This window comes from Rhinopithecus bieti, unplaced genomic scaffold (genome assembly GCF_001698545.2).
Source record: "Rhinopithecus bieti isolate Rb0 unplaced genomic scaffold, ASM169854v2 scaffold_4602, whole genome shotgun sequence".
NCBI classification, from domain to species: Eukaryota; Metazoa; Chordata; class Mammalia; order Primates; family Cercopithecidae; genus Rhinopithecus; species Rhinopithecus bieti.
The window spans coordinates 356,682-381,228 of NW_016804401.1; the positions used below are offsets into that span (position 1 = coordinate 356,682).

At 44.3% G+C, this 24,547-nt stretch overlaps 2 protein-coding genes across 17 annotated transcripts in view; both read left to right on the top strand.

Moving 5' to 3' along the window:
* The window catches only part of CEACAM3 (CEA cell adhesion molecule 3), a 54,512-nt gene that overhangs the window by 4,861 nt on the left and 25,104 nt on the right, over nt 1–24,547 (top strand). The gene's annotated exons all lie outside the window — the stretch shown is intronic.
* On the top strand, nt 223–11,728 carry LOC108526886 (carcinoembryonic antigen-related cell adhesion molecule 6-like). Of its 2 annotated transcripts, XM_017867881.1 has the most exons (4): nt 232–1,188; nt 1,630–1,884; nt 5,848–5,964; nt 10,294–11,728. In XM_017867881.1, exons 1-3 carry the CDS (start codon nt 855–857, stop codon nt 5,922–5,924), a joined length of 666 nt encoding a protein of 221 aa, XP_017723370.1. In that variant the 5' UTR covers nt 232–854; the 3' UTR covers nt 5,925–5,964; nt 10,294–11,728. The 2 variants fall into 2 exon arrangements, with proteins under 2 accessions (XP_017723371.1, XP_017723370.1); XM_017867882.1 differs by lacking the exon at nt 5,848–5,964 and having other exon boundaries at nt 223–1,188.

A 24,547-nucleotide genomic window follows, 5' to 3' on the forward strand; every position in this document is an offset into this window, starting at 1 on the left:
AATTTTTGTCTCATATCTGTCAAACACACATGGTCCTTGAGGGTCAGATTTGCAGCAGTTCATGCTCCCCCTTTCCACCACTCAGCTCTGCATTTGCAAACATCCACATGTATTTATGGAGAGATCCACAGGGTCCTCACCTGCCCTCCGCAGAGGGAGAAGAAATATTAAAGGTCAAAAAAAAGGAACATGGTTCTGCTATTAAATTCAGGCAGCTCCTACCTGTCCCCCTCACTGTCTTCTAGATCATTCTCTGAATTCTGCTCTATCTTTAGGGGTCACAGGCTCAAGTCAGTCATTATTAAACACCTAGGAAACACTGCCCCACCTTGTGGTTCCACTGCCTGATGACTGAACTGACCTCCAGGCTTGCCCCTGGTGTCCCCTGTGTTAATTCTGCTGAAACATCCAATCCCAGGCCAGGCTGAACAGTATCCTTGGGGTTTAAGAACAGTAAGCAGTCCCATCGTCACCCATCTCTAGAATGTCCTTAGAAAAGGAAGCCACACAGAAAATACAGCCGGGGGGGCAAAGTAGGACTAAAGCTTGAAAAGACCCAGCACCTGAATGTTTCAGGTGAAAATCCCAAGTGAAGCCAGGTAGGCAGTTGGTCAGGGAGAAACCAGAAGAAGCACAAGGGGCTGTGACCCCAGGTCCTGTGTCTGTCCATGACCCAGTGCTGCTGCTCAATTCACACTTGAGAAAGACTGTGCTTCTCTCACACAGAGCAGGTGGTCTCACACAATCTCAGCCCTCAGATCATCATGCATCTGTGGTGTGACACATACACCTGCCATGGGCTTTTAAGGACTCAAGGGGGCTGAGAAATGAGAGATGCCAACTCTGATTGAAAGATGTCTGTGGAGGAATCACAGGTGCCACACAGGGCAATCTCTGTTCTCTGCACAGCGGAGCTGCCCAAGCCCTACATCACCAGCAACAACTCCAACCCCGTGGAGGACAAGGATGCTGTAGACTTCACCTGTGAACCTGACATTCATAGCACTACCTACCTGTGGTGGCTAAACGGTCAGAGCCTCCCGGTCAGTCCCAGGCTGCAGCTGTCCAATGGTAACAGGACCCTCACTCTACTCAGCGTCAAAAGGAATGATGCAGGAGCCTACGAATGTGAAATACAGAACCCAGTGAGTGCCAACTTCAGTGACCCAGTCATCCTGAATGTCCTCTGTGAGTATCTTCTGTTACTCTGTGGCCCGGGCCCCCAGCCCAAATCCACACAGTCAGAGTCCAGGCCTCTCGGTCCCTCTCAGGTCTAAGCACTTAGACCCTCACCCAGGCTTGCCATGACTTCCTGCCCTGAGTAAACCTGGGCAGACCAGGCCTTGACCAAGAATAGGAGGTGAGGGGCTGTCTCCTCTGCTACTTCTACTCAAACACCCATTCCCATCATCACTCATCTCCATGATGTCCTTAAGGCTCAGGGTTCACATTTTCTGATGGGAGAAACAGGTGAATGTCTCAGACGTTGGCTCAGGGGACATAGAGGGGGTTTGGTTGAGACTTCAGGGTTGTGACATGGCTCAGGGGGACACTGTGGCCCTTCCACAGACCAGGAACTTATGCTTCCCTCTGACGACATCATCTGTGGCTTTATTCTTTTTCCTCCAGATGGCCCAGATGTCCCCACCATTTCCCCCTCAAACTCCAATTACCATCCAGGGGAAAATCTGAACCTCTCCTGCCACGCAGCCTCTAATCCACCTGCACAGTACTCTTGGTTTGTCAATGGGACGTTCCAGCAATCCACACAAGAGCTCTTTATCGCCAACATCACTGAGAATAATAGCGGATGCTATATGTGCCAAGCCCATAACTCAGCCACTGGCCTCAATAGGACCACAGTCATGATGATCACAGTCTCTGGTAAGTAGATCCACGAAGCACTGGCATCACATTTTCAGGTGGAGTGTGGCTCTCAGAGAAGAGCCAGGAAGAAATTTTCTTTCCCAACCTATGTCCAAGGGGCACAAGCAAATCCCAAATTCTCCCCTGAACCCTCCCAGTTCACCTCTGCAGACTCTCTTCCCCTTGTTTTTTTTTTTTTTTTGTTTGTTTGTTTGTTTGTTTGTTTGTTTTTTGTTGTTTTTGTTTTCTGGTTTCTCATGTCTGACTTTGGGTCCATCCTGCAATGAAAGGAGGGGGCTCCCTCAGCCCTGAGTCCTGTTTAGTAAAAGGGGCTTCACAGAGGAAAAAGGAGGAAGAGTCCTCAGGGTCAAGTTGCTGCTCTCTGTCACCAACAATTCCCTTTCTGTCACTTCTTTGTGTTCTTTTACCTACTCCGTAAGCTACAAGGGACAAGGAGGCTTTGCAATGAGCTCACACTTTTTCCTCAAATGAGAAGAGGAAGCCCCTTGGATGATGGAGGAAAAGCTCAAACTCTGGCCCCCAGTGACTGACTGACCCTGCCCTGAAGCCACCTAAGGTGGAACCAGGGCATATGGAGAAGGTGCCCAGCTGTCTGTCCTGAATCAGGCTAAATAAAGCTGCTAATCAACACCAAAGCCTCCCCTGGATCAGGCTGCAGGCAAATCGGAAGACATGGAGCCTCAGGGCAGACTACTGAGCTGTGTCCTGGCTCTGAAGTCACTGGCTGTATAAGGCTGTGGGCACAGCACATGGGACACAGCACAGAGGACAGCAAGTGATGCACACTTGGAGACATAGGGAGATTCAGCCTTGGGGACTCTGCATGGCAGGGAAGGGGCAGTGCCAAAAAGTGTGTATTTATAGAGAGGGTAAGACTACCAGCCCCTATATATCTAACATAGGACTTACCATTTTAACCCTTCCACAAGTGCAGGTCCGTAGTATTAAGCACATTCCCATTGTTCTGCTACCATCACCACCATCCACCCACAGAACTCTTTTCTTCCTCCCAAAATGAAACTCTGTTCCCATCAATCTCCTGGGCAGAGCTGCCCCACCTGTGACCCACAGCCTGACACCTGAACTCACCTCTAGACTTGCTTCTGGTCTCCTGCTCAAACGCCCCTCCCCATCATCACTCATCTCCAGGATGTCCTTAAATAGCAAAGCCTCAGAAAAAACACATCTTGGCTGGGTGGTGTGGGACTGTGCAGCTGAAAGAAACAGCACCTGCATGTTCCAGGTAGCACCCCAAAAGACCAGGCAGTCAGCCAGTCAGGGAGGAAACAGGAGAGGTGCCAGAGGCTGTGGCTCTCAGTCCTGTGTCTGCCCATGACTCAATGCTTCTGCTGTATTCACAGTTGAGAAAGTCTGTGCTTCTCCCACACAAAGCAGGTGGCCTCATGATCTCTGAGCCCTCAGATCGTCATGCATCCATCTTCTGACACACACACCTGCCCTGGGCTCTTAAGGACTCGGGTGGGCTGAGGGGTGGGAGATGCCAACTCTGATTGAAAGATGCCTGCAGAGGAATCACAGGTGCCACACAGGGCAATCTTCTCTGTGTTGTCTGCACAGCGGAGCTGCCCAAGCCCTACATCACCAGCATCAACTCCAACCCTGTAGAGTTTTCTACATATAAGTTTAAGTTATCTGTGAACAGAGATAATTTTACTTCTTTCCGATTTGGATGCTTGTTTGTTTGTTTGTTTGTTTGTTTTTTGCCTAGTTTCTCCAGCTAGGACTTTAAATACTACGTTGAAGAGAAGTGGTGAAAGCAGGCATCCTTGTCTTGTTCCTGGTCTTACAGGGAAAGCTTTCAGTCTTTCTCCATTGAGTATGCCTCTATTATGTTGAGGTGGTTTCCTTCCATTCACAGAGTGTTTTTATTTATAAAAGAATGTTGAATTTTGTCAAATGCTTTTACTGGCTAAATCTTATTACTAATTATAGGTCTATTCAGATTTTTTTGTGTGTTCCCAGGAATTTGCCCATTTCATCTAGGTTATCCAATTTGTTGGCATACAATTATTTACCGCACTCTTTTAATCTTTATTATTTCTGTAGAATTGGTAGCAATGTCATCAATTTTTTTGAGAGTAGGTCTCATTCTGTAACCCAACCCAGGCTGGAGTGCAGTGGCTTGATGATAGCTTACTTGCAGGCTCAACCCCCTGGGCTCAAGTGATCCTCCTACCTCAGCCTCCTGAGTAGCTGGGACTACAGGCGTGTGGTATCATGCCTGGCTAGTTTTAAAAAAAAATTGTAGAGACTGTGTCACCCTATGTTGCATAGGCTGGTCATGACCTTCTGACCTCAAGCAACCCTCTTCCTTTGACCTACCAGGGTGCTGGAATTAAAGGTGTGAGCCACCATGCCCCCATTTTCATTTCTGATTTTAGTAATTCTTTCTTAATCAACCTAGTAAATGATTGTCAATTTTGTTGATCTGTTTTGAAGAACCAACTTTTGGTTTCATTGACTTTCTTTATTGTTTTTCTAGCCTCCGTTTTATTTATTTCAATTCTAATTCTTATTGTTTCCTTCATTAACTATCTTTGGGTCGATTTTGTTCTTTTTCTATATCCTGAATTTGTAAAGTTAGGTTGTTGATCTGAGGTCTCTCTTAATGTAGGTATTTACCACTATCAGTTTCTTGTACAAGATTCTTAACTTCTCTGAACCTTCAATTCTTTAACTGAAAATTACAATAATTCTCATCACTAGGAAATGGATGGAAAAAATGAAAATTGAAATAACAGGGCCTGTTTCATAGTATTGTTTTGAAGATTTAATGTAATATTTGATTAAGCCTTCAGCAAAATGCCACACACAAAGAACAGCATCATAAATATTAGCTATTATTATTACTACTGTTACCATTAACCTTGAAGTCAGGTAGTCCTAGAGTCAAATTCTAAATCCATTTGTCACTAACTGTGTGACTTTGGATAAGTTTTCTCATCACTCTAAGCCTCTGTCTTTTCATCTGTAAAATGGAAATAATGTCTACCCAAGAGGGTTATTGTATAAATCAAATGAGATACAGGTTAAGTATTTAGCACAGGGCCTGGCACCTAGGACGTGCCCCTCAACAGCGGCTAACATAGCATTAATCATCACCTTTACTGACTGTTGAGGGCTAAGCACCAAATGGAAACCCACTAGGACATGGTTACTGGCTAAACATGGGAGAGAGCAAAAACCCTGCAAAGAATCAAGCCTGGTATGTTAGCTTTCATCCACTGAGATTCAGCCAAGATGGGATTAGAGGTGCAAGATAATTCACCAGGGAAAACAGCCATGAGGGAAAGTGGAGCAGCAGTGAGAGCAGAGCCTAAGAGAGCCCTTAGACCACGATGCAGATCTGATTCCTGAGAAGGAGAAAGAGAAGGAGGGAAGTTTCAGATAGCGGTGCAGTTCTGAGTTTCCCCAAGACCGCTGGGGAGTCCTTGAACCCCTCACCCATGAGAGTGAAGCAGGGTCTCACAGACCTGGGCTTGCCTGCTTTCTCCTGGTGGGAGCCCATGAGAAGTGAGTTGTCTGTGCAAAGAACATGGTAAATTCAGAATGCACTAGCCTGGGCCTTCTGTCAATCAAATCCCTGCCATGGAGATCCAACAGACTCTTATTCATGGCTGCCACATCTGAGACACTGATAAAAAGATGCAACCATAAAAATATAGAAAGTTCTAATGATATGCAAAAGAAGCAATCAGACTTTCTCAAATTTTAAAAGCCTTCAAAAATGTCTGAGTGCAGAAAGACCAGGCTGAAATTAATAGAAGACTGATCACCAACCTAGAAACATGGTGAGAGAGAAAAAATTGCAACCTTCCCACAAAACTAGTGTATTCATTGAAGAAACAAGTCGAGACTACTTCATGTTGACAGCTGGTTCTTGGGGCACCCCACTGTAGAATAACATCACCTTCATTCCTTCTCTTTTCTTCCCACAAGGAAGTGCTCCTGGCCTCTCAGCTGTGGCCACTGTCAGCATCATGATTGGAGTGCTGGCCAGGGTGGCTCTGATATAGCAGCTCTGGTGTATTTTCGGTGTTTTAGGAAGACTGGCAGGTATGATGGCCTTTCCTCTTGTCATGTTTCCTGCAGGGCTGACCACCATACTTGGGAAAGGGAAGAAACTTCTTCACTTATATCTGGGACTGGATCTCCTCCTTCTACCCCTAAATTTCTGCTTCTCCCACTAATTCCTGCCGGTCTCTTTTTTCCTGGTCTGCATGCTCCCTGGACCCCACTGTCTCTTAGACATAATTATCCCCAGCCTCTGTTCATTTGCTTCCTAGAGTCAATATATTGTCAAAGCCTCGTCGTCATTTTTTAACATCGCTCATTTGTGTCGTTCTCTCCATTCCCATAAACCCCAATAACTGTTCAACATCCTGCTTGACCCCTTGTTGTAAGGTTGGAATCTTTCTGGCATATGACTGCCTCATTACCTTCCTAAAATCTAGTTCACTCACCTACTTAATAAGCCAAAGGGGGCCGGGCGCAGTGGCTCACGCCTGTAATCCCAGCACTTTGGGAGGCCGAGGCAGGTGGATCACGAGGTCAGGAGAACGAGACCATCCTGGCTAACATGGTGAAACCCTGTCTCTACTAAAATAAACAAATATATATATATATATACACACACAAAAAAAAAAAATTAGCCGGGCATGGTGGCGGGCGCCTGTAGTCCCAGCTACCCGGGAGGCTGAGGCAGGAGAATGGTGTGAACCTGGGATGCAGAGCTTGCAGTGAGCCGAGATCACGCCACTGCACAGAGTGTGACTCTGTCTCAAAAAAAAAAAAAAAAAAAGAAGAAGAAGAAGAAGCAGCCAAAGGGGCCTGCTCTGGCCTGCTAGATAAGTTCAAATTTCTTCTCTTTACCTCTACTTCCCAGTATAATTCCTCCATCTTAACTAGAATCTGACTCTCTACACATCCCTGCCCCTTTACCCCGGATGCACATAGAATTCTTAGTTTCAGTGTTACACCTAAAAACAGGGTGATCTCCCCTCCACCACCCGCACTGTGGACTTACCCACACCCTTCATCACAAGCAACCTCTTATTTCATGGAAAACAAACACTGTGTAGTATTAACATGTGAACTTCAGACACATCCTGCATGTGACTGAGAACCTTTTCCTGACGATCAAATCATGTGTTCATAACAGATACAGAAATGAAGAAGGCAAGGTCCCTATCCCCAGGGAACATAAAGCCCAAGACACGAGATAAGACCTGAAAAAGAGTCATGACACCAAAGTAGAAAGGAGTGAATGCCACAAGAAATCAGAGAAATCTGATGGGAAATATAGCTACACATTGGAATCACTTAGAAACATTTTTAAAAATGGATGCTCAAGCCCCAACCATCAATTCTGATCTACTGGTCTGGAGTGGGACCCAGGCATTGGTAATTTTTAAGCCTCTCCAGATGCTACTAATGTGTAGCCAGGATGGAGGACCCCTGTTCTAATAGGTAGGACTTGGGGCTAAACTCATGGTTTTCAGCTAGGAAGATTAGAATTGCCTCTGGAGCTTTTTCAACATACATAGGCTTGTACTTTGTTAGCCTTATCTATTAATGGGCTCCACCAAGAATTCAGTAATCTAATTGAGAAACAGAAACTAAATGGAAAAGCCGGCTTATTTGATATGTTTCATTATATGGGAAGCACTGTCAAATGATAAGTGATGCTAAACCTTCTCTAAGTTATATTTATGGATATGTTATTGATGTGAGTTGTTCCAAAAATTATAAGAAATTCCCAGAAATCTAATAGGTTATAAGCCGTAACGTCATATGCCACAGAAGTAAGTGTCTATGGGAGAGGCATTCTTATCATAATGAACTCTCATCAGCATCAGATGTTCAACCATACTCATTTTCAATCTTTGTCATTCACAACAATTGTTTTTTGTTTTGTTTTGTTTGGGGGGGGTTGTTTTTGTTTTTGTTTTGAGATGGAGTTTCACTCTTGTTGCCCAGGCTGAAATGCAATGGCATGATTTCGGCTCACCACAACCTCTGCCTCCTGTGTTCAAGCGATTCTCCTGCCTCAACCTCCCGAGTAGCTGGGATTACAGGCATGTGCCACCATACCTGGCTAATTTTCTATTTTTAGTAGAGATGAGGTTTCTCCATGGTGATAAGGCTGGTCTCAAACTCCCAACCTCAGGTGATCCGCCCGCCTCAGCCTCCCAAAGTGCTGGGATTACAGGCGTGAACCACCGCGCCCGGCCCCAACAATTGTTTTGATTCTTCCTTAAAACATTTGCAATCAGCTACCATCCAAAATTTCTTCTTCATTTAGGATATTTACAGAAAACACTCTGACATGTAGTCTTGAACACAAGTTTCTGATAACATTAAAATCATACCATTGGACTATTTAAGAATTTCCAAAATTTTAACAAACTGAGAGCTTCATGAAACTGACAGCCAAGAGCAAGCAGAGAAAATAATTAATTTCATAGGACTAAATGATAGCAATGAAAATAATATTTTCATGATTTTTTATTTGAAATTTTGTGGATTCTTTTAAGTGTTTTGTTGCCCGATTTCAGGAAACATTTTTTCTTTTAAGCTACTTTTACAGTTTTTCAGCAATTTGGTAAGTGACTTTTTTGGAACAAATTGAAACATCTACATTTTCTCCCTTACCTGACTGTTCCAGAATGGGAAATTATTTCAGACCATTTTATATTTTTTATAAATAATAATCTTTATTTGCACAATAATATAGCTTATTAATATTAATTTGCTTAATAAATAATTGTTATTATTTAATTTTATTTAACTGGTTTATTTATTTAATGATTGCTTAATTAATTTTATAATAATTAATGATTATAATGAAAATTAATTATAATTCGTTAATTAATATTTATTAAATAAATATAATAATATCGTTTTTGCTCAACAAAAATCTGCTCCTTTATATACACAGGCTACATTTTGAAATCCACTGGTTATATACCCAGGCTTTGATTGGTATGTTATATTTGGGGAATGTACCATAAATGACACCCGCCTGCTGGCAAAGGTCTGAAGTCAGCCTTTTGGTTTGGCTTCCTCGTGTCAAGAGATTTCTAAAAGTTTAACCTGAGCATTCCTTATAAAAAATTCCAGGTTCATGGCCGGCGCGGGGCTCCAAGCCTGTTAATCCAGCACTTTTTGGGAGGCCTGAGCACGGGCTGATCATGAGGTCAAGGAGATCGAGACCCATCCTGGCTACCCCGGGAAACCCCGTCCCTCTACTAATACACTGCCGGCGAGGTGTGGCGCCTGTGCCCAGTACTCGGGGCTGAGGCAAGGGATGGCGGACCCCGGGGGAGTCGGGAGCTTGCCAGTGAGCTGAGATCCTGGCCCACTGCACTCAGCCTGGGTGAAGAGCAAGACTCCGTCTCAAAAAAAAAAAAAAACAAAAAAAAAAAAAAAAAAAAATTCCAGTAAAGCAAACTTCAAAAAGACTCCAGGCTGGGCACAGGGCTCACACCTTAATCCCACCGCCTTTGAATGCCAAGGTGGAGTGAATCATGAGATCAGGGAGTTCAAGACCCAGCCTGCCAACTGGTGAAATCTCGGTTCTCTACTAAAGAATACCATAAAAAAGAAAAGAAAAAAAGCTGGCAGTGTGGCGGGCGCCTGTAAATCCAGCTTACTCAGGAGAGCTGAGATAGGAGAATTGCTTGAATCCGGGAGGTAGAGTTGCAGTGGCTGCACTCCAGCCTGAAGTGCATACATAGGCGTTATATCACCGTGCGTTAAATAGCCATACATTAGGCTATACTCCATATTCAAGGAGAATTGCCTTGAACCTGGGAGGCAGAGGTTGCAGTAAGCTGCACTCCAACCTGGGCAACAGGGTGAGACTCCATCTCAAAAAAAAAAACGATGTAGTCAAACTTGTACTCTTGCTGCAGCTCTATATAAAGAATGGAGTGGCCGGGGCGGTGGCTCAGGCTGTAATCCCAGCACTTTGGGAGACCCGAGGTCAGGAGATCGAGACCATCCTGCTAACACGGTGAACCCCGTCTCTCTACTAAAAAATACAAAAACTAGCCAGGCGGAAGTGGCGGCGCCTGTAGTCCCCAGTACTCAGGTGAGCTGAGGGCAGGAAGAATGCGTAAACCGGGAGGTGGAAGCTTGCAGTGAGCCGAGATCTGGCCCATTGCACTCCAGCCTGGGACAGAACGAGACTCCGTCTCAAAAAAAAAAAAAATAAAAAAGAATGAGGCCAAGTTTGATTAGACTAAACTTACTTGGAAAACAAATATGTCTTACTGGGATTATCTTTGGTAGAAATAGAGATGCCTATGAAGAGAAAAAATATGTTGAAAAAAACTATAGGACATCTGTTACGACATCACAGCTCTGCTTATTGTTTTTTAGTTTTCATTATCCTGTAGATTGGACTGGACCCTGAATTCTTCCAGCTCCTCCAATCCCATTTTATCCCATGGAACCACTAAGAACAAGGTCTGCTCTGTTCCTGAAGCCCTATATGCTGGAGATGGACAACTCAATGGAAATTTAAAGGGAAAACCTTCATGCCTGAGGTGTGGGCCACTCAGAGACTTCATGTAACTAGAGACACTCAAACTGCAAACCACGACAAGAAATTGACAACTTCACGCTGTGGACAGCTTTTCCCAAGATGTCAAACAAGACTCCCCATCATGATAAGGCTCTTACCCCTTTTATCCTTGCTTATGCCTGCCTCTTTTGCTTGGCAGAATAATGCTGTCATTAGTAATCACAAGAAGTAGCTTCAGAGGGTGACTTAACAAAGTGTCAAATCTATCTTGTCAATCCCAGCGTTTTACATAAAAGATCCTTTAGTCCACCCAATGGCTGACATTAGCAGCATCTTTAACACAACTGTTTGTTCAAATGTACAGTGGGGTCCTTTTCAGAGTTGGACTTCTAGACTCACCTGTTCTCACTCCCTGTTTTAGTCTAACCCAGCCATGCAGTGCCAAATAATGGAATTGCTCCCTACCAACTGAACAGGGAGGAGTCTGTGCAGTTTCTGACACTTCTTGTTGAACATGGCTAAATACAATGGGTATCACTGAGACTAAGTTGTAGAAATTAACAAATGTGCTGCTGGGTTAAAATGGCTAGACTCGTCGGGCTCGTTCTTTATTCTATTTTAGTTGGTTTGCATCTTGCCTATCCAACTCTTGGTATTACCCTCCTAATAGTCATACTAGTAGTCATACTCCCTGGTATAGTGTAATCTGTAAAAGCTTTAAATGTTTGCATGCAGCCAGCCATCGAATAGTGAATGGTCTCTCTTTGGCTGGAATTATAAAACTCAAAGAAATGCGTCATCAGGAGAACATCCTAACCTATGAAGGTACCCTAGAACTTAAAGTATAGCAATAATAAAAAAAAACCTATGAAGGATAAAAGCCCCAAATGGTGGTAACTTATAATAGCACTAATGCTTTAAAGTTTGGTCACACTGTCACCTAGGTGAGCTCATAGAGCCAGTCATGCTAAATGCTACATACTCCAACTGAAATTTTAAGGAAGCAGATAGATCCAAAACAGACCAATTAAAAAAAAAAAAAAAAAAAAAAAAAACCAGGAGATTCCAGTTTACTTGAGTTAGCATACTACGGGGGTCCCCTCTACTTTAACTTTTACAAAAAAGTAATGTGAAGTAATGTGATGTTAACCAATGTACTTATTTCTGTGGTTCTGTTTCCTTGTTCTGATTTGAAAAAATCCACTGTTCTTTTATTGTATTGCCCAGGGGGAGCTATTACTGTACTTGTAGAGTGGAGCTGCCTTAATTCATAAGTCACAAATAAAAGCCAATTAGATCTATAACTAAATTTGTTGTAATTATGTCTCCTGACGTGGGTTCACACCCAGCGATGGCCAGTGGAGTCTCTCTGGCTGCATCATTCTCTCCCTGACCCTCCTGCCTTCCTCTTTCCCTTACAAGGGCCCTTCTGATTACACTGAGCCTGCCCAGATTATCCAGAATAACCTCCCATCTCAAGATCCTTAACTTTATCTTATCTGCAAAGTCTTTTTGCCAAATAAAGTAACATGCACATGTTCCAGGGATTAGGATGTGAACAGTTTTAGGAGATCATTATTCTGCCTAACACAAGTAACTTTCATAAACATCACCCACAACAAAAATGTGCTTTGCTTGCCTTCTACGTCTCACTTTGCTGTCTGAATCACAGGCCAGAGCACAAACTGCAAGGTGAAACACACCAGCTCTGCTGTGAACTTCCTGGATGATCCTGGACCACTCACTTCACCTCCCACAGCCCCTTCTCATTTGCAGCACAAGGATGATTCTTACTGTATCAGTAAATGACAGTGCAAAAGTAAATTAAGATGTGTAAGGTATTAGTCACACAGCCTGTACCTGATGAGCCCTCGGTAAACATTCCTTTCAGTCCCTTCCTTTTAACATCCCGTTTCTTTCATCCTCACCCATCTGCTCCTTCATCTTCTTTCTCTTCAGCGACTTACACAGTCTACCCTACCAGTTAGCAAAGAAGCCAACTACCCATTTTCTCATGATTCTGCTGGAATGGTCTTGTGATGGAGTCTGCTATCCACTCAAGAAAGCCCACATTATTTATATGGGGAGGTCTGTTTAGAACAAGAGGTCCTTGGCCGGGCGCAGTGGCTCACGCCTGTAATCCCAGCACTTTGGGAGGCTGAGGCGGGTGGATCACGAGGTCAGGAGATCGAGACCATCCTGGCTAACACAATGAAACCCCGTCTCTACTAAAAATACAAAAAATTAGCCGGGCGTGGTGGCGGGCGCCTATAGTCCCAGCTACACGGGAGGCTGAGGCAAGAGAATGGCGTGAACCCAGGAGGCGAGGAGGCGGAGCTTGCAGTGAGCCCAGATCGCGCCACTGCACTCCAGCCTGGGCGACAGAGCGAGACTCCATCTCAAAAAAAAAAAAAAAGAACAAGAGGTCCTTTTCACGTTCACATAAAATGTATACATATGGCCGGGCGCAATGGCTCATGCCTGTAATCCCAGCACTTTGGGAGGCTGAGGTGGGGTGGATCAGCCTGAGGTTCAAGAGTTTGAAAGAAAAAGCCTGGGTTCAACATGTAAAACCCATCTCTACTAAAAATAAAAAAATAGCTTGGGGCGTGGTGGCAGGTTGTCCATTAATCCCAGCTACTTCGGAGGCTGAGGGACAGGAGAAAAATTGCTTTGGCCCAGGAGGGCAGAGGTTGTAAGTGAGCCAAGATTCAACACCACCCCACGCTCTGGCCTGGGCAACAAAAGAGTGGGAAACCTCTGGTCTCAAAAAAAAAAAAAAAAAAAAAAAAAAAAGATTGATACATACTTCCCCTTAACTTACACATAACCGTCCCAGTTCTGCCCTGTTAATTTATATGTGCCCTTCCTTAATCATTCTTCTTTAGTCTTTCTCTTTATACCTTGTAATCTAGGATAGCACAGAGACAAAGCTAATGACCTAGGCCACAAGAGGGGATTCTTTTTAGCAAAATGAATGCTTTCCATTAAAAAAAACTTAATGCTTTTTTTCTGCAAAAGGAATGCTAATTTGCAAGGCACCCCTGAAGGCTGTTTTAGGTTTGGCTTTTGGAAAATCATTTGAGCCTACAACGCATTTTTAGATACTCCCCAACCAGGAGATAATAATTACCACAGAAGCCACATTCACTCCATGTACTCCTGCTGTTGGATAAATGTATTTTCACAGAATGTTGAGCATGAGTTTCTCCTCCCCAGTCCTTCCTGAAAGTTAAACTTCCTCCTTAACCATCTTCGTCTCCAGGTGGACTGCCAGGACTCTGGCTGGAAAATACCTCCCACACTGGATGGCCATGGTGGCACCTTTGCCTATTCCCATAATTATAATAGCTCAGACTGATGCAGCCCTCACTATGTACCACGCACTATCCTAAGAGCTTTCCAGCTAGCTACAGTCCTCACAAAACATCCTGAGTGCCACCATCCCTATTTTTTACAGATTTTTAAAACTGAGGCAGAGAAGTGAAGTAGTGTACCCATTGTCACCCAGCCCCATAATTTAACCTCATTCCCCTCCCCATCTGGGCAGAGGACACCCTAAGATTCCCAAGGTCTCCTGAATGATGTTCACCTTCCAGAATGATTTTTGCCCCCTCTACTCTCAGGATTTGACAAACAGCCAGCATTTTGTTTTCTGTCTCACCCTTCACTTATGCACCTGTTCCCTAACACCACACTCACAACTGCACAGCCCTGCATAAAAGCTGGCTTTTATGAACTTCAGTCTCTTTTGGAAGAAAACAGGGCCAGGTTCCCAGTCATATAAAAAGTCATTTTTACTCTACTGTCAACTACTTGCACAGCCATTCCTTGGCCACAAATGAGGTACGCTAGGGACAGAAAGTGTAATGAGAGGGAAGTAGGAGGAGGGTGACGTCCTAGAATGGTCCCAAAGAGGAGATTTCAAATCCAGAAGCAGTCAAAAAACACACCCAGAGTATGGCCTTTGAAAAATGACAGCCCCACCTGTCTCTTTCCATGCCTGGCGGCCTCTATCTTCCTTCTCAGTCTGCCCCTCCTGCCCTTGCTTTCTTAGACCAATACTAACCACCTGGGAGCTGGGGCCATACCAGAGCACATAGCACTGAGTGGTCAGGGTGGAGGAGCTGAAAAGGGAGAAGAGTGTTTAACTTATGGGCATCTGACTCACCTAGGTACACATCACCTGGGCAGGAAGTGGATTAGTGAAGACCTGTGCAGGATTCATGGTGATAAATCAAAATGAGTGGCTGAGGCAAGGGTCTGAATCAATTGAGGTTTATTTAGCTGGAGCTTGAGGGCACGCCCTGGGAAAACATGAGTCCTAGAAAACCTCTGTGGCTTGCATTCTCTCTGAAGTGGTTTTTCAAGAGACCAGGCTTTCTTTTTTTTTTTTTTTTTTTTGAGATGGAGTCTCACTCTGTCTCTTAGGCTGGAGTGCAGTGGCATGATCTCGGCTCACTGAAAGCTTCAACTCCCGGGTTCAAGCAATTCTCCTGCCTCAGCNTTTGAGATGGAGTCTCACTCTGTCTCTTAGGCTGGAGTGCAGTGGCATGATCTCGGCTCACTGAAAGCTTCAACTCCCGGGTTCAAGCAATTCTCCTGCCTCAGCCTCCCAAGTAGCTGGGATTACAGGCACATGCCACAACACCCAGCTAATTTTTGTATTTTTAGTAGAGACAGGGTTTCACCACGTTGGCCAGGCTGGTCTCGAACTCCTCACTTCAAGTGATCCACCCACCTTGGCCTCCCAAAGTGCTGGGATTACAAGCATGAGTCACTGCACCTGGCCAATGCCAGGTGTTTATACATTTCCTTAAAGCAGGGAAGGTAGATAGGAAGAGGTAGGGTACGCAGAAGAATGATTAATTTTGCCTTTGTTCTGTACCTGGAAAGATAAGCGTTATCAGTCTGAAATATAACAGACTTTATTCTTAGGAACTAGACTTAGATTGCAGAACTAAAGTTACAATTGACATGTTCTTGTTCTACGGGAAAATATACATCTTAAAAGATTTTGAAGCCGGGCGCAGTGGCTCACACCTGTAATCCCAGCACTTTGGGAGGCCGAGGCGTGCGGATCACAAGGTCAGGAGATCAAGACCATCCTTGCTAACACAGTGAAACCCCATCTCTACTAAAAATACAAAAAAAAAAAAAAAAAAAAAAAAACAGCCAGGCGTGCTGGCAGGGGCCTGTAGTCCCAGTTACCCAGGAGTCTGAGGCAGGAAAATGGCATGAACCCGGGAGGCGGAGCTTGCAGTGAGCCAAGATCGCACCACTGCACTCCAGGCTGGGCGACAGAGAGAGAGACTCCACTGTGTGAAGGCACTCATCCAGAGATGCCTGAGGCCTTTGCACCTTCCCATGGAGGTCTGGATAACGTACAATGCCTTGTCACAAGGTCTTGTAGTAACAGCTATTCATTTTAGGAAATGATCATGGTGTTGCATGACTCAGTCTCCAGGTTGAACTTCCCTTTGGTATAAAGAGTTTGGGAGTTCTGAGATTTTTCTTCCCTTTACATTTACCACCCCTCCCCCCTCCTTTTTTCTTTTCTATTTTTTTTTTTTTTTTTTTTTCAGACAGAGTCTTGCTCTGTCACCCAGGCAGCTGGAGTTCAGTGGCACAATTTCAGCTCACTGCAAACCCCACTTCCCAAGCAATCCTCCCACCTCAGCCTCCCAAGCAGCTGGGACTCCAGGCACATGCCACCACACCTGTCTACATTTTTTTATTATTATTTTTTGTGGAGACAAGATTTCACCACATTGCCCAAGCTGGTCTTGAACTCTTGAGCTCAAGTAGTCAACCCGCCTTGGCATCCCAAAGTTCTAGGATTATAGGCATGAGCCACTGCACCTGGCCAGCACCTATTCTTCAAAATCTTTCACAGAAAGCATTGTAGAAAACATGAGTTTGGGGCTGTATGTTTCGTCTGATCCTACATCACTAGGAAGGTTCATTCTTAGGACATTGTGTTCATGGAGAAGGGCATGAAGTTCATTAGAAAAAGACCAAAGTCAAGTTACAGGAACAAAGGGAAAGTAGTCCTGGAACCCTATTCAGGCTACACAGCTGAATAATTGCTTCTTCAACTAAAGCAATTATTTGGGCAATCATCATTCTAACCCTTTCAGTTATATGTTGGCTCACTTGTAATTTGTGGAGCAGACTATAGGCTAGCTTTTGTATTTTTAGAGTTTCTGAAGCATCTTCAAATCCCAGTGGCAGATTCCTCTAGATTGTAGTCTGAATCAGGTGTACAACTGAACCTTTTCAGTAGTCCACACATCGGTAGGCATGAAGGTTGTTGATATATAATTTGCTGTGTTTTCTCCTGAAGTTTACTTAAATTGTCTAGTTTCAGGTTGCAGGGCTTCAGGAAAAAGCACCATTTTAATTTCTAATGATTCCAAGTCAGAAAATGGAAGAAAAGTTTGAAAATGTTAGTTTTGATACACAAAATGTACCAAAAGTACAACAGAGTCACTACATCAAGACCAGTCACACACAAATCTTCTCTCATTAACCAAAATTTTCCAGAGGAAATGGTGATTTTTATTGTCTGCTTGACTAGATTGCACAGAGAAAGAGAAGCCAGGAGCCTCACTGGAAATAAATTCTTACCCTGTTGCTAAATGACCATCTTCCTGGATTCCGTCATGGCCCAAAACAGGTTATGGTTGTACATCGGGTTTTAGTAGCAAGATAGGTTATGGGAGGGAGAAAGGAGGAGGCCTGGCTAACAAAGATGGTCTTGTTATGTAGTTGAAACTTCACAGGTAGCAGCTCTCAGAGAGAGTAGATGGTAAATATTTATTTCAGATTTTTAAGGTATCAGGCTCAGTTAGTTTTTCCTGGATCCAGACAAGAGAAAGCCTGCCTGTATTAACGGGGATTCTCTACAGATGCCAATTTTCTCATGAAAGACAGCTTTGCAGGGCCACTTCTGCTCGCTGGCTCTCCAACAGACATCTCAAAATATGTCAAAAAATATATTTTGGGTTAAACATCTTATTTCCTTCAACTGACACATGTTTCTAGAGGTTGAACTTGGTGTTCTGCAGTTGCTGGAGTTTTGGTCAATTTTAAGGATGGTTCACCATAATGTAGAGCTCCTGCTGGATTTGACCAAGTTGGAAGGTGTTTTGGACACTATGCAGCATCAAGAGTTGGTCAAACCCAAAGGAAGAATGACAAAAATCAAAAACACAACAAGTGATTGCACAAATGATGTACTGTTGAACACTCTAAGCATAAAGAGAGGTTAGAGCCAGCCGGGCGCGGTGGTTCACGCCTGTAATCCCAGCACTTTGGGAGGCCGAGGCTGGCAGATCATGAGGTCAGGAGATCAAGACCATCCTGGCTAACATAGTGAAACTCCGTCTCTACTAAAAATACAAAAAATTAGCCAGGCGTGGTGGCAGGCGCCTGTAGTCCCAGCTACTCGGGAGGCTGAGGGCTGAGGCAGGAGAATGGCGTGAGCCCGGGAGGCGGAGGTTGCAATGAGCCAAGATTGCACCACTGCACTCCAGCCTGGGCCACAGAGTGAAACTCCATCTCAAAAAAGAGAGAGAGAGAGAGGTTAGAGCCAACTAGCAATAAACCTTAACCTGCAGCTATCAAATTCTAAAACAAAACCCCAACCCAGCTCCTTACCTGGGAGGGGACCAAGCTGAAGGCTGCTCTCCATTGGCACAGGAGAAGAAAACTCACCTTCCTTATAGGACTTGAGCAAAACTCCAAGAGTAAAGGAGTTTCACGGCAAAACAAAACTGAGATCTCAAATAATTAATTGGGGAGAGCAGGGACCTCAAGACAGAGTAGCATCTGATCCTCAGAAAGTCAGAAAATCAGTCAAAGCTAAAGCTCATTAGTTGGTACCGAGCATAAACAGGAAAATCGTTGCAGGCCTAAAGGGCTAAGCTCCACTCAGAGGGTTCCTTCATGGTCACCAAAATGTTAACCAAAATGAGTGACTGGGGCAAGTGACTGAGTCTATTGAGGTTTATTAAGCCAAAGCTTGAGGACACGCCCTGGAAATACATAAGTCATAGAAATCCTCCATAGCTTGTCTCATTTTTGAAGAGGTTTTCAGGAGGCCTGATACTTATACATCTGCTTAAAGTGGAGAAGGGAGATAGGAAGAGACAAATAGAGGGAAGAATAATTGGTCTCATCTAGTCTTTCTTCTGTACTTGGAAATACAAGCATTATCATTGTGAAATCTAACAGGCTTTAGTTTTAGAAGCTAGATTTAGCTTGCACACCTATAGTTACAATTGCTTTCTCCTTGTTTTATGGGAGGATATACATCTTGAAAAGTTCCTGGCCGGGCGCGGTGGCTCAAGCCTGTGGTCCCAGCACTTTGGGAGGCCGGGACGGGCGGATCACGAGGTCAGGAGATCGAGACCATCCTGGCTAACATGGTGAAACCCCGTCTCTACTAAAAAATACAAAACCTAGCCAGGCGAGGTGGCGGGCGCCTGTAGTCCCAGCTACTCGGGAGGCTGAGGCAGGAGAATGGCGTAAACCCAGGAGGCGGAGCTTGCAGTGAGCTGAGATCTGGCCACTGCACTCCAGCCTGGGCAACAGAGCGAGACTCCGTCTCAAAAACAAAAAAAAGAAAGAAAAGTTCCAAGGCCAGCAAAGAACAATTTGTGAGAGTAGTCATCCACAGATGTCAGAGGTCTTTTCACCTTCCTGTGGGGGTCTGGCTAATGTACAATGCTTTAACACAGGTTGTGTAATAACCATTGTTCATCTGGGGAAAAGATGGTGGAGTCACGTGACTCAGTCTCCAGCCTGAACTATCCCTTTGGTGTAATGAGTTTGACGGTCCTGAGATTTTTACTTTCCTTTACATAATTTTAAGAGTCAAGGGGCCAGGTGCGGTGGCTCACGCCTGTAATCCCAACACTTTGGGAGGCCGAGGCGGGCGGATCACGAGGTCAGGAGATCAAGACCATCCTGGCTAACACGAGGAAACCCGGTCTTTACTAAAAATACAGAAAATTAGCCGGGTGTGGTGGCAGGTGCCTGTAGTCCCAGCTACTCAACAGGCTGAGGTAGGAGAATGGCATGAACCCGGGAGGTGGAATTTGCATGAGCCGAGATCACGCCACAGCACTCCAGCCTGGGCGTCAGAGCGAGACTCCATCTCAAAAAAAAAAGAGCCATACTTCCTCGATGCTGTTCAACTGAGGTCAAAGGGATGGGTGTGGAAGGCATCACAGCTTTTCCTATTTAGAAACCCATTGACCCTTCCTTCTCCCCTATTGAGTTACGTTCCTCTGTCCATAGATCATGTATTTATTGAGTTGTTTTCCAGGGGAAAAAAAAAATCTCAGTTGAACTCCTTAAAGCCCCAAGCATTCAATGCAGTTTAAGAGTGTCTCTCATTTTAATGATAACCAGGCACAAATATTTTTTAAAGGCTCTCCAGAAAATTTTGATAAGAGCCTCTGCACAACCCACAGTAGCTTTGGGGAGCATGGAGCTACAAAAATGTTGGGGAAGGAACCTGCTATGTGCTAGGGACCTTTATATTTCTGCCTTATCTAATGCCCCCAATGACACTTTAAGTAGGCACTATTATCTCCCTATCCCAAGACATCAATTCACTGGTCCTTTATCTCAGAATTGGTCAAAGGTGGAACCAGGATTCCGACTCACATATTTCTGAATCTAAAGGTCATGTTTCACTGCAGAGTGATTGAGCCTACATGAATTCAAAGAAAGACAGGATGACTGCTTCTAACAGAAATAACCACACAGGCTTCAATGAAGAGTCAGGGTCTGAAATGAGCCTTAGACAAAGAACAGCTCAGGAGGCTGAGAAGACAGTTGAAGGTATTGTGGGAAGGAGTGAAAGAATTAGAATAAGTTCAGACATGAAAACATAAAATGTGGGTCAAGTCTTTCTATACAGACCAAGGAACTAGACTGGGGCTGTGTTATGGGTGCTTTAAATGGTAGCCTAAGGAATTGGAATTTCATCCTATGGATGATAGGAGTCACTGGAAAGCTTTGAGAAGCTCAGTAACATAACAAACAGCATTTTCAGGAAGATTACTCTGACAGTGTAACCAAAAACCTGTGTAATGAAAACCAGGTTAGTCGCATGCTGCATGTAGAGTCCCATTAACATGAGCGAGGTCCGATACAAAACAAAGTGAACTTATTCTAAAGCTAGCTTGGAGGAGGGGGCACAAAGCATTCTGCCTTTAAATGTGCTACTTCACCTTTGGAGCAGAAAGCAGGCATTTTTTAATAAGGTAAAGGAGAAAATGAGCAAGAACAAGGGTCCTCCCACTACTGGGCAGTTGAGATGGTGCCTTCCTGGACAGAAGTAAGTTGTAAAAATGGCCAAGTGGGCATGCTTCTGACATGTCCCCCTAGTGGGTGTAAGTTCTGAGGTGACCCAGGTTGGAAGCTCTGAGGCAACCCTCTGGAGGTGAAAGTTCCATGGCAAGTATTCTTTGCTCCACTAATGAACTGTCAACTCTTGAGAGATTAATCATGGAGCATATAGCAAGAGGAACTTCCCCCGTAGGGAATGTCTGGTGATGGGGGAGGTGGAAGGTTATATATGCATTTCTGAAGGACTAAGTAGGAAAGTGGTAGCCAGGGAAATTAGAAAAGAGATAGAGGGAGGAAAAAAATAATTAAACCACCTCTAGAAAAATGGGGGTACTCAGTTACCATGTTCCACTGCCAAGCTTTATTGTTATCTTTGTGGGATCTGGCTGCCATATTTGTTCTGAGTACTTTTTGCTGAGAGGGGGCATAGTCATTGAGTATCAGAATGAAACTGGTCTACCTGGAGTTGGAAATATTTATGAGTACCCAGACTTATAGATTATATTGGTTGGAGCATTATGGTGTGAGGTCTAGAAGGTCTCCGGGAAAGCGTGCCTTGTATTTTTATACACAGGTTGTAATGTCAGGAAGCTCCACACCAGACGGATATGCCTATCCTTGCAAGCAGGGCCAATGTTACAAGCAGCTTTTGCTCCTAGGATGGTCCTGACCCAAATCAGGATGCTAACCATTGGTCAGCAATCATGTGGGGTTATGAGAAATGAAATAATTATTTCTGTTAAAACAATAAAAAATTTAAGCCACCTCTAGAAAAACAGGGGTACTTGGTTACAACAGTGTCAGGCAAGATAACTTAGAGAAGTGGTTCTGAACTCTGGCAACTTAGTAGAATTATCTGGAATCGTTTTCTTTTCTAAACTTTTCATTTTGAAACAATTTCACACTTTCAAAATGTTCCAAAATAGTCAGAGTTCCCATATACTTTTCACTCAATTTCCCAAAATATTGTTTTAGATCATCACAGTGTAATCATTAAAATCAATACAAGGGCCAGGTGCGGTGGCTCATGTCTGTAATCCCAGTACCTTGGGAGGCCAAGGTGGGAGGATCACTTGAGGTCGGGAGTTTGAGACCAACCTGACCAACATGGAGAAACCCATGTCTACTAAAAATACAAAATTAGCCAGGTGTGGTGGTGCATGCCTGTAATCCCAGCTACTTGGGAGGTTGAGGCAGGAGAATCACTTGAACCTGGGAGGTGGAGGTTGTGTTGAGCTGAGATCATGCCATTGCACTCCAGCCTGGGCAACAAGAGCAACACTCTGTCTCAAAAAATAAATTAAATTAAATTAAAATTAAAAATAAAATAAATACACTAATCACTGACATTGTACAATGAATGAATCTGCAGACCTTATTAAATCTCCTTTATCTCCCCACTAATGTCCTCTTTCTAGACCAGAATCCAATCCAAGATCACACATTACATCTCATTTTTTGTCCTCTCAGTCTCCTTTAAACTGGGAGAGTTCCTCAGAATTTCTTTTGCCTTTGTGACCTTAACATTTTTGAAGGGTATTGGAGTCATTTTGTAGAACAACCCTCAGTTTGGGCATCTATTTTTTTTCTCATGATTAAACTTAGGTTGTACACATTAGACAAGAATACCACAGAGGTGATGCTGCACCTTCTCCATCCATCATATTTCCTAAGATGTCGATATCTCTGATTACTGGAGATGTTAACTTTGAGCACTGGGCTAAAGTTCCTCCACTGTAAAATGGCGAAAGCATTTGTAAGTGACCAGTACTCAGGCCACATGATGAACCAATCAGATCAGACTCTCTTGGGGGAAGACACAGGCACTGGTAAGTTTTAAATGCTCTACAGGTGACTCTAACCAGCTTCCAGGGTAGGAAACCTACAGCTTACAGCGTGAAGATTAGAATCCTGGAAATCAGTCAGGAAGCCATTCCTTGGGCCCAGCATCCAGTTCCAGACACAATATTTGGCATGGACCCATGGTAGGGGAATGGAAGGCCAGAAATCTCCTAAATGGGAAAATGATGGGTGAGTAGACTGCTACCCAATAAAAAGAGAAGGCAGCATCAGGTGTGGCGGCTCATGCCTGTAATCCCAACACTTTGGGAGGTCAAGGCAGGTAAATAACTGAGCTCAGACGTTCAAGACCAGCCTGGGCAACATAGTGAAACCCCATCTTTACAAAAAAAAAAAAAAAAAAATGACCAAGCATGGTAGTACATGCCTGTAGTCCCAGTTACTTGGGAGGCTGGGGTGGGGGGATCACTCAAACCCAGGAGGTTGAGGCTGCAGTGAGCCATGACTGTGCCACTGTGCTCCAGCCTCGGTGACAGAGAAAGACCCTGTCTCAAAAAACAAAAGAAAAATGAAAGAGAGAGAAGCAGGATACCAAGTAAAGTGTCCAGCCCTTCTGGACTATTTTCTCTCCAGACCTCAGAGAAACATGTATTGTAATGAAAGCACACACTATATAATTTTTTTTTTTTTTTTTTTTGAGATAGAGTCTCACTGTGTCGCCCAGGCTGCACTGTAGTGGCACGATCTTGGCTCACTGCAAGCTCCTACTACAGGCTCCAGCCTCCATGCCCAGCCAATTTTTTTGTATTTTTAGTAGAGATGGGGTTTCACCGTGTTAGCCAGGATGGTCTCAGTCTCCTGACCTCATGATCCGCCCACCTCAGCCTCCCAAAGTGCTAGGATTACAGGCATGAGCCACGGCGCCTGGCCCACACCATATAATTTTACTATCACAAGCCTGACATGAGCTCCTGATTGCCACTGACAGGAAGGGAATTATGAATTGTGTCATGGAAATATATGACCACATGTGCCAAGATGCACACTTCCAGGTATAATTGAAGGAAAAATTCACAAACCTCCCCTAAACAACCCTGTCCTCCCCACTTGGTCCTTTGTCCTTAATCTCTTTTGAAGTAAGAGAATAAAGACTGTTATAAATTTCACAAAATAGGAAAATGTACACATCTCCTGTTTACCAGCTGTTTAAGCAAGAGGATAACTGTGCTCAACTTCCCTAGAGTTATTACCCTGAGGTTTTTATAAAAAGATATCATCAGTCCCCTCATCAGAGGGGCCATCTGATAACATGCAAAAAAAACCCAGAGGCAGGAAGGACCCTGACAAGACCAATCCCTAAGGTATTCACATGCCTGCCAGGGTCTGGTACTGTTGGTGCAGGAGGAACTACTGCTGGCAATAGCTGGAAAAAAAGAGAAGGCAAGGTCAGGCGCAGTGGCTCACGCCTGTAATCCCAGCACTTTGGGAGGCTGAGGCAGAAAGATCATCTGAGGTCAGGAGTTCAAGACCAGCCTGGCCCACATGGTGAAACCCCGTCTCTACTAAAAATACAAAAATTAGCCTAGCGTTGATGGCAGGTGCCTGTAATCCCAGCTACTTGGGAGGCTGAGGCAAGAGAATCACTTGAACCCTGGAGGTGGAGTTTGTAGTGAGCCAAGATCATGCCACTGCATTCCAGCCTGGGCGATAGAGTGAGACTCTGTCTCAAAAAAAAAATAGAAGGCAGTTCTAACACTCAGGGCGTAGTAAGAAAAGAACTCACTCAACCTTCAATTCTCACACAGCCAGTACCCTTCCAGCCTCTCTATGGAGGTCTCACTGGGAGGGCTGGCACATAATTAAATGCCAGTACATGGATGAAATAAGTTACAGAAGAGTGGGATCAACTGGATCAAAAATGGTTGAAAATTTCATAAAACAGGA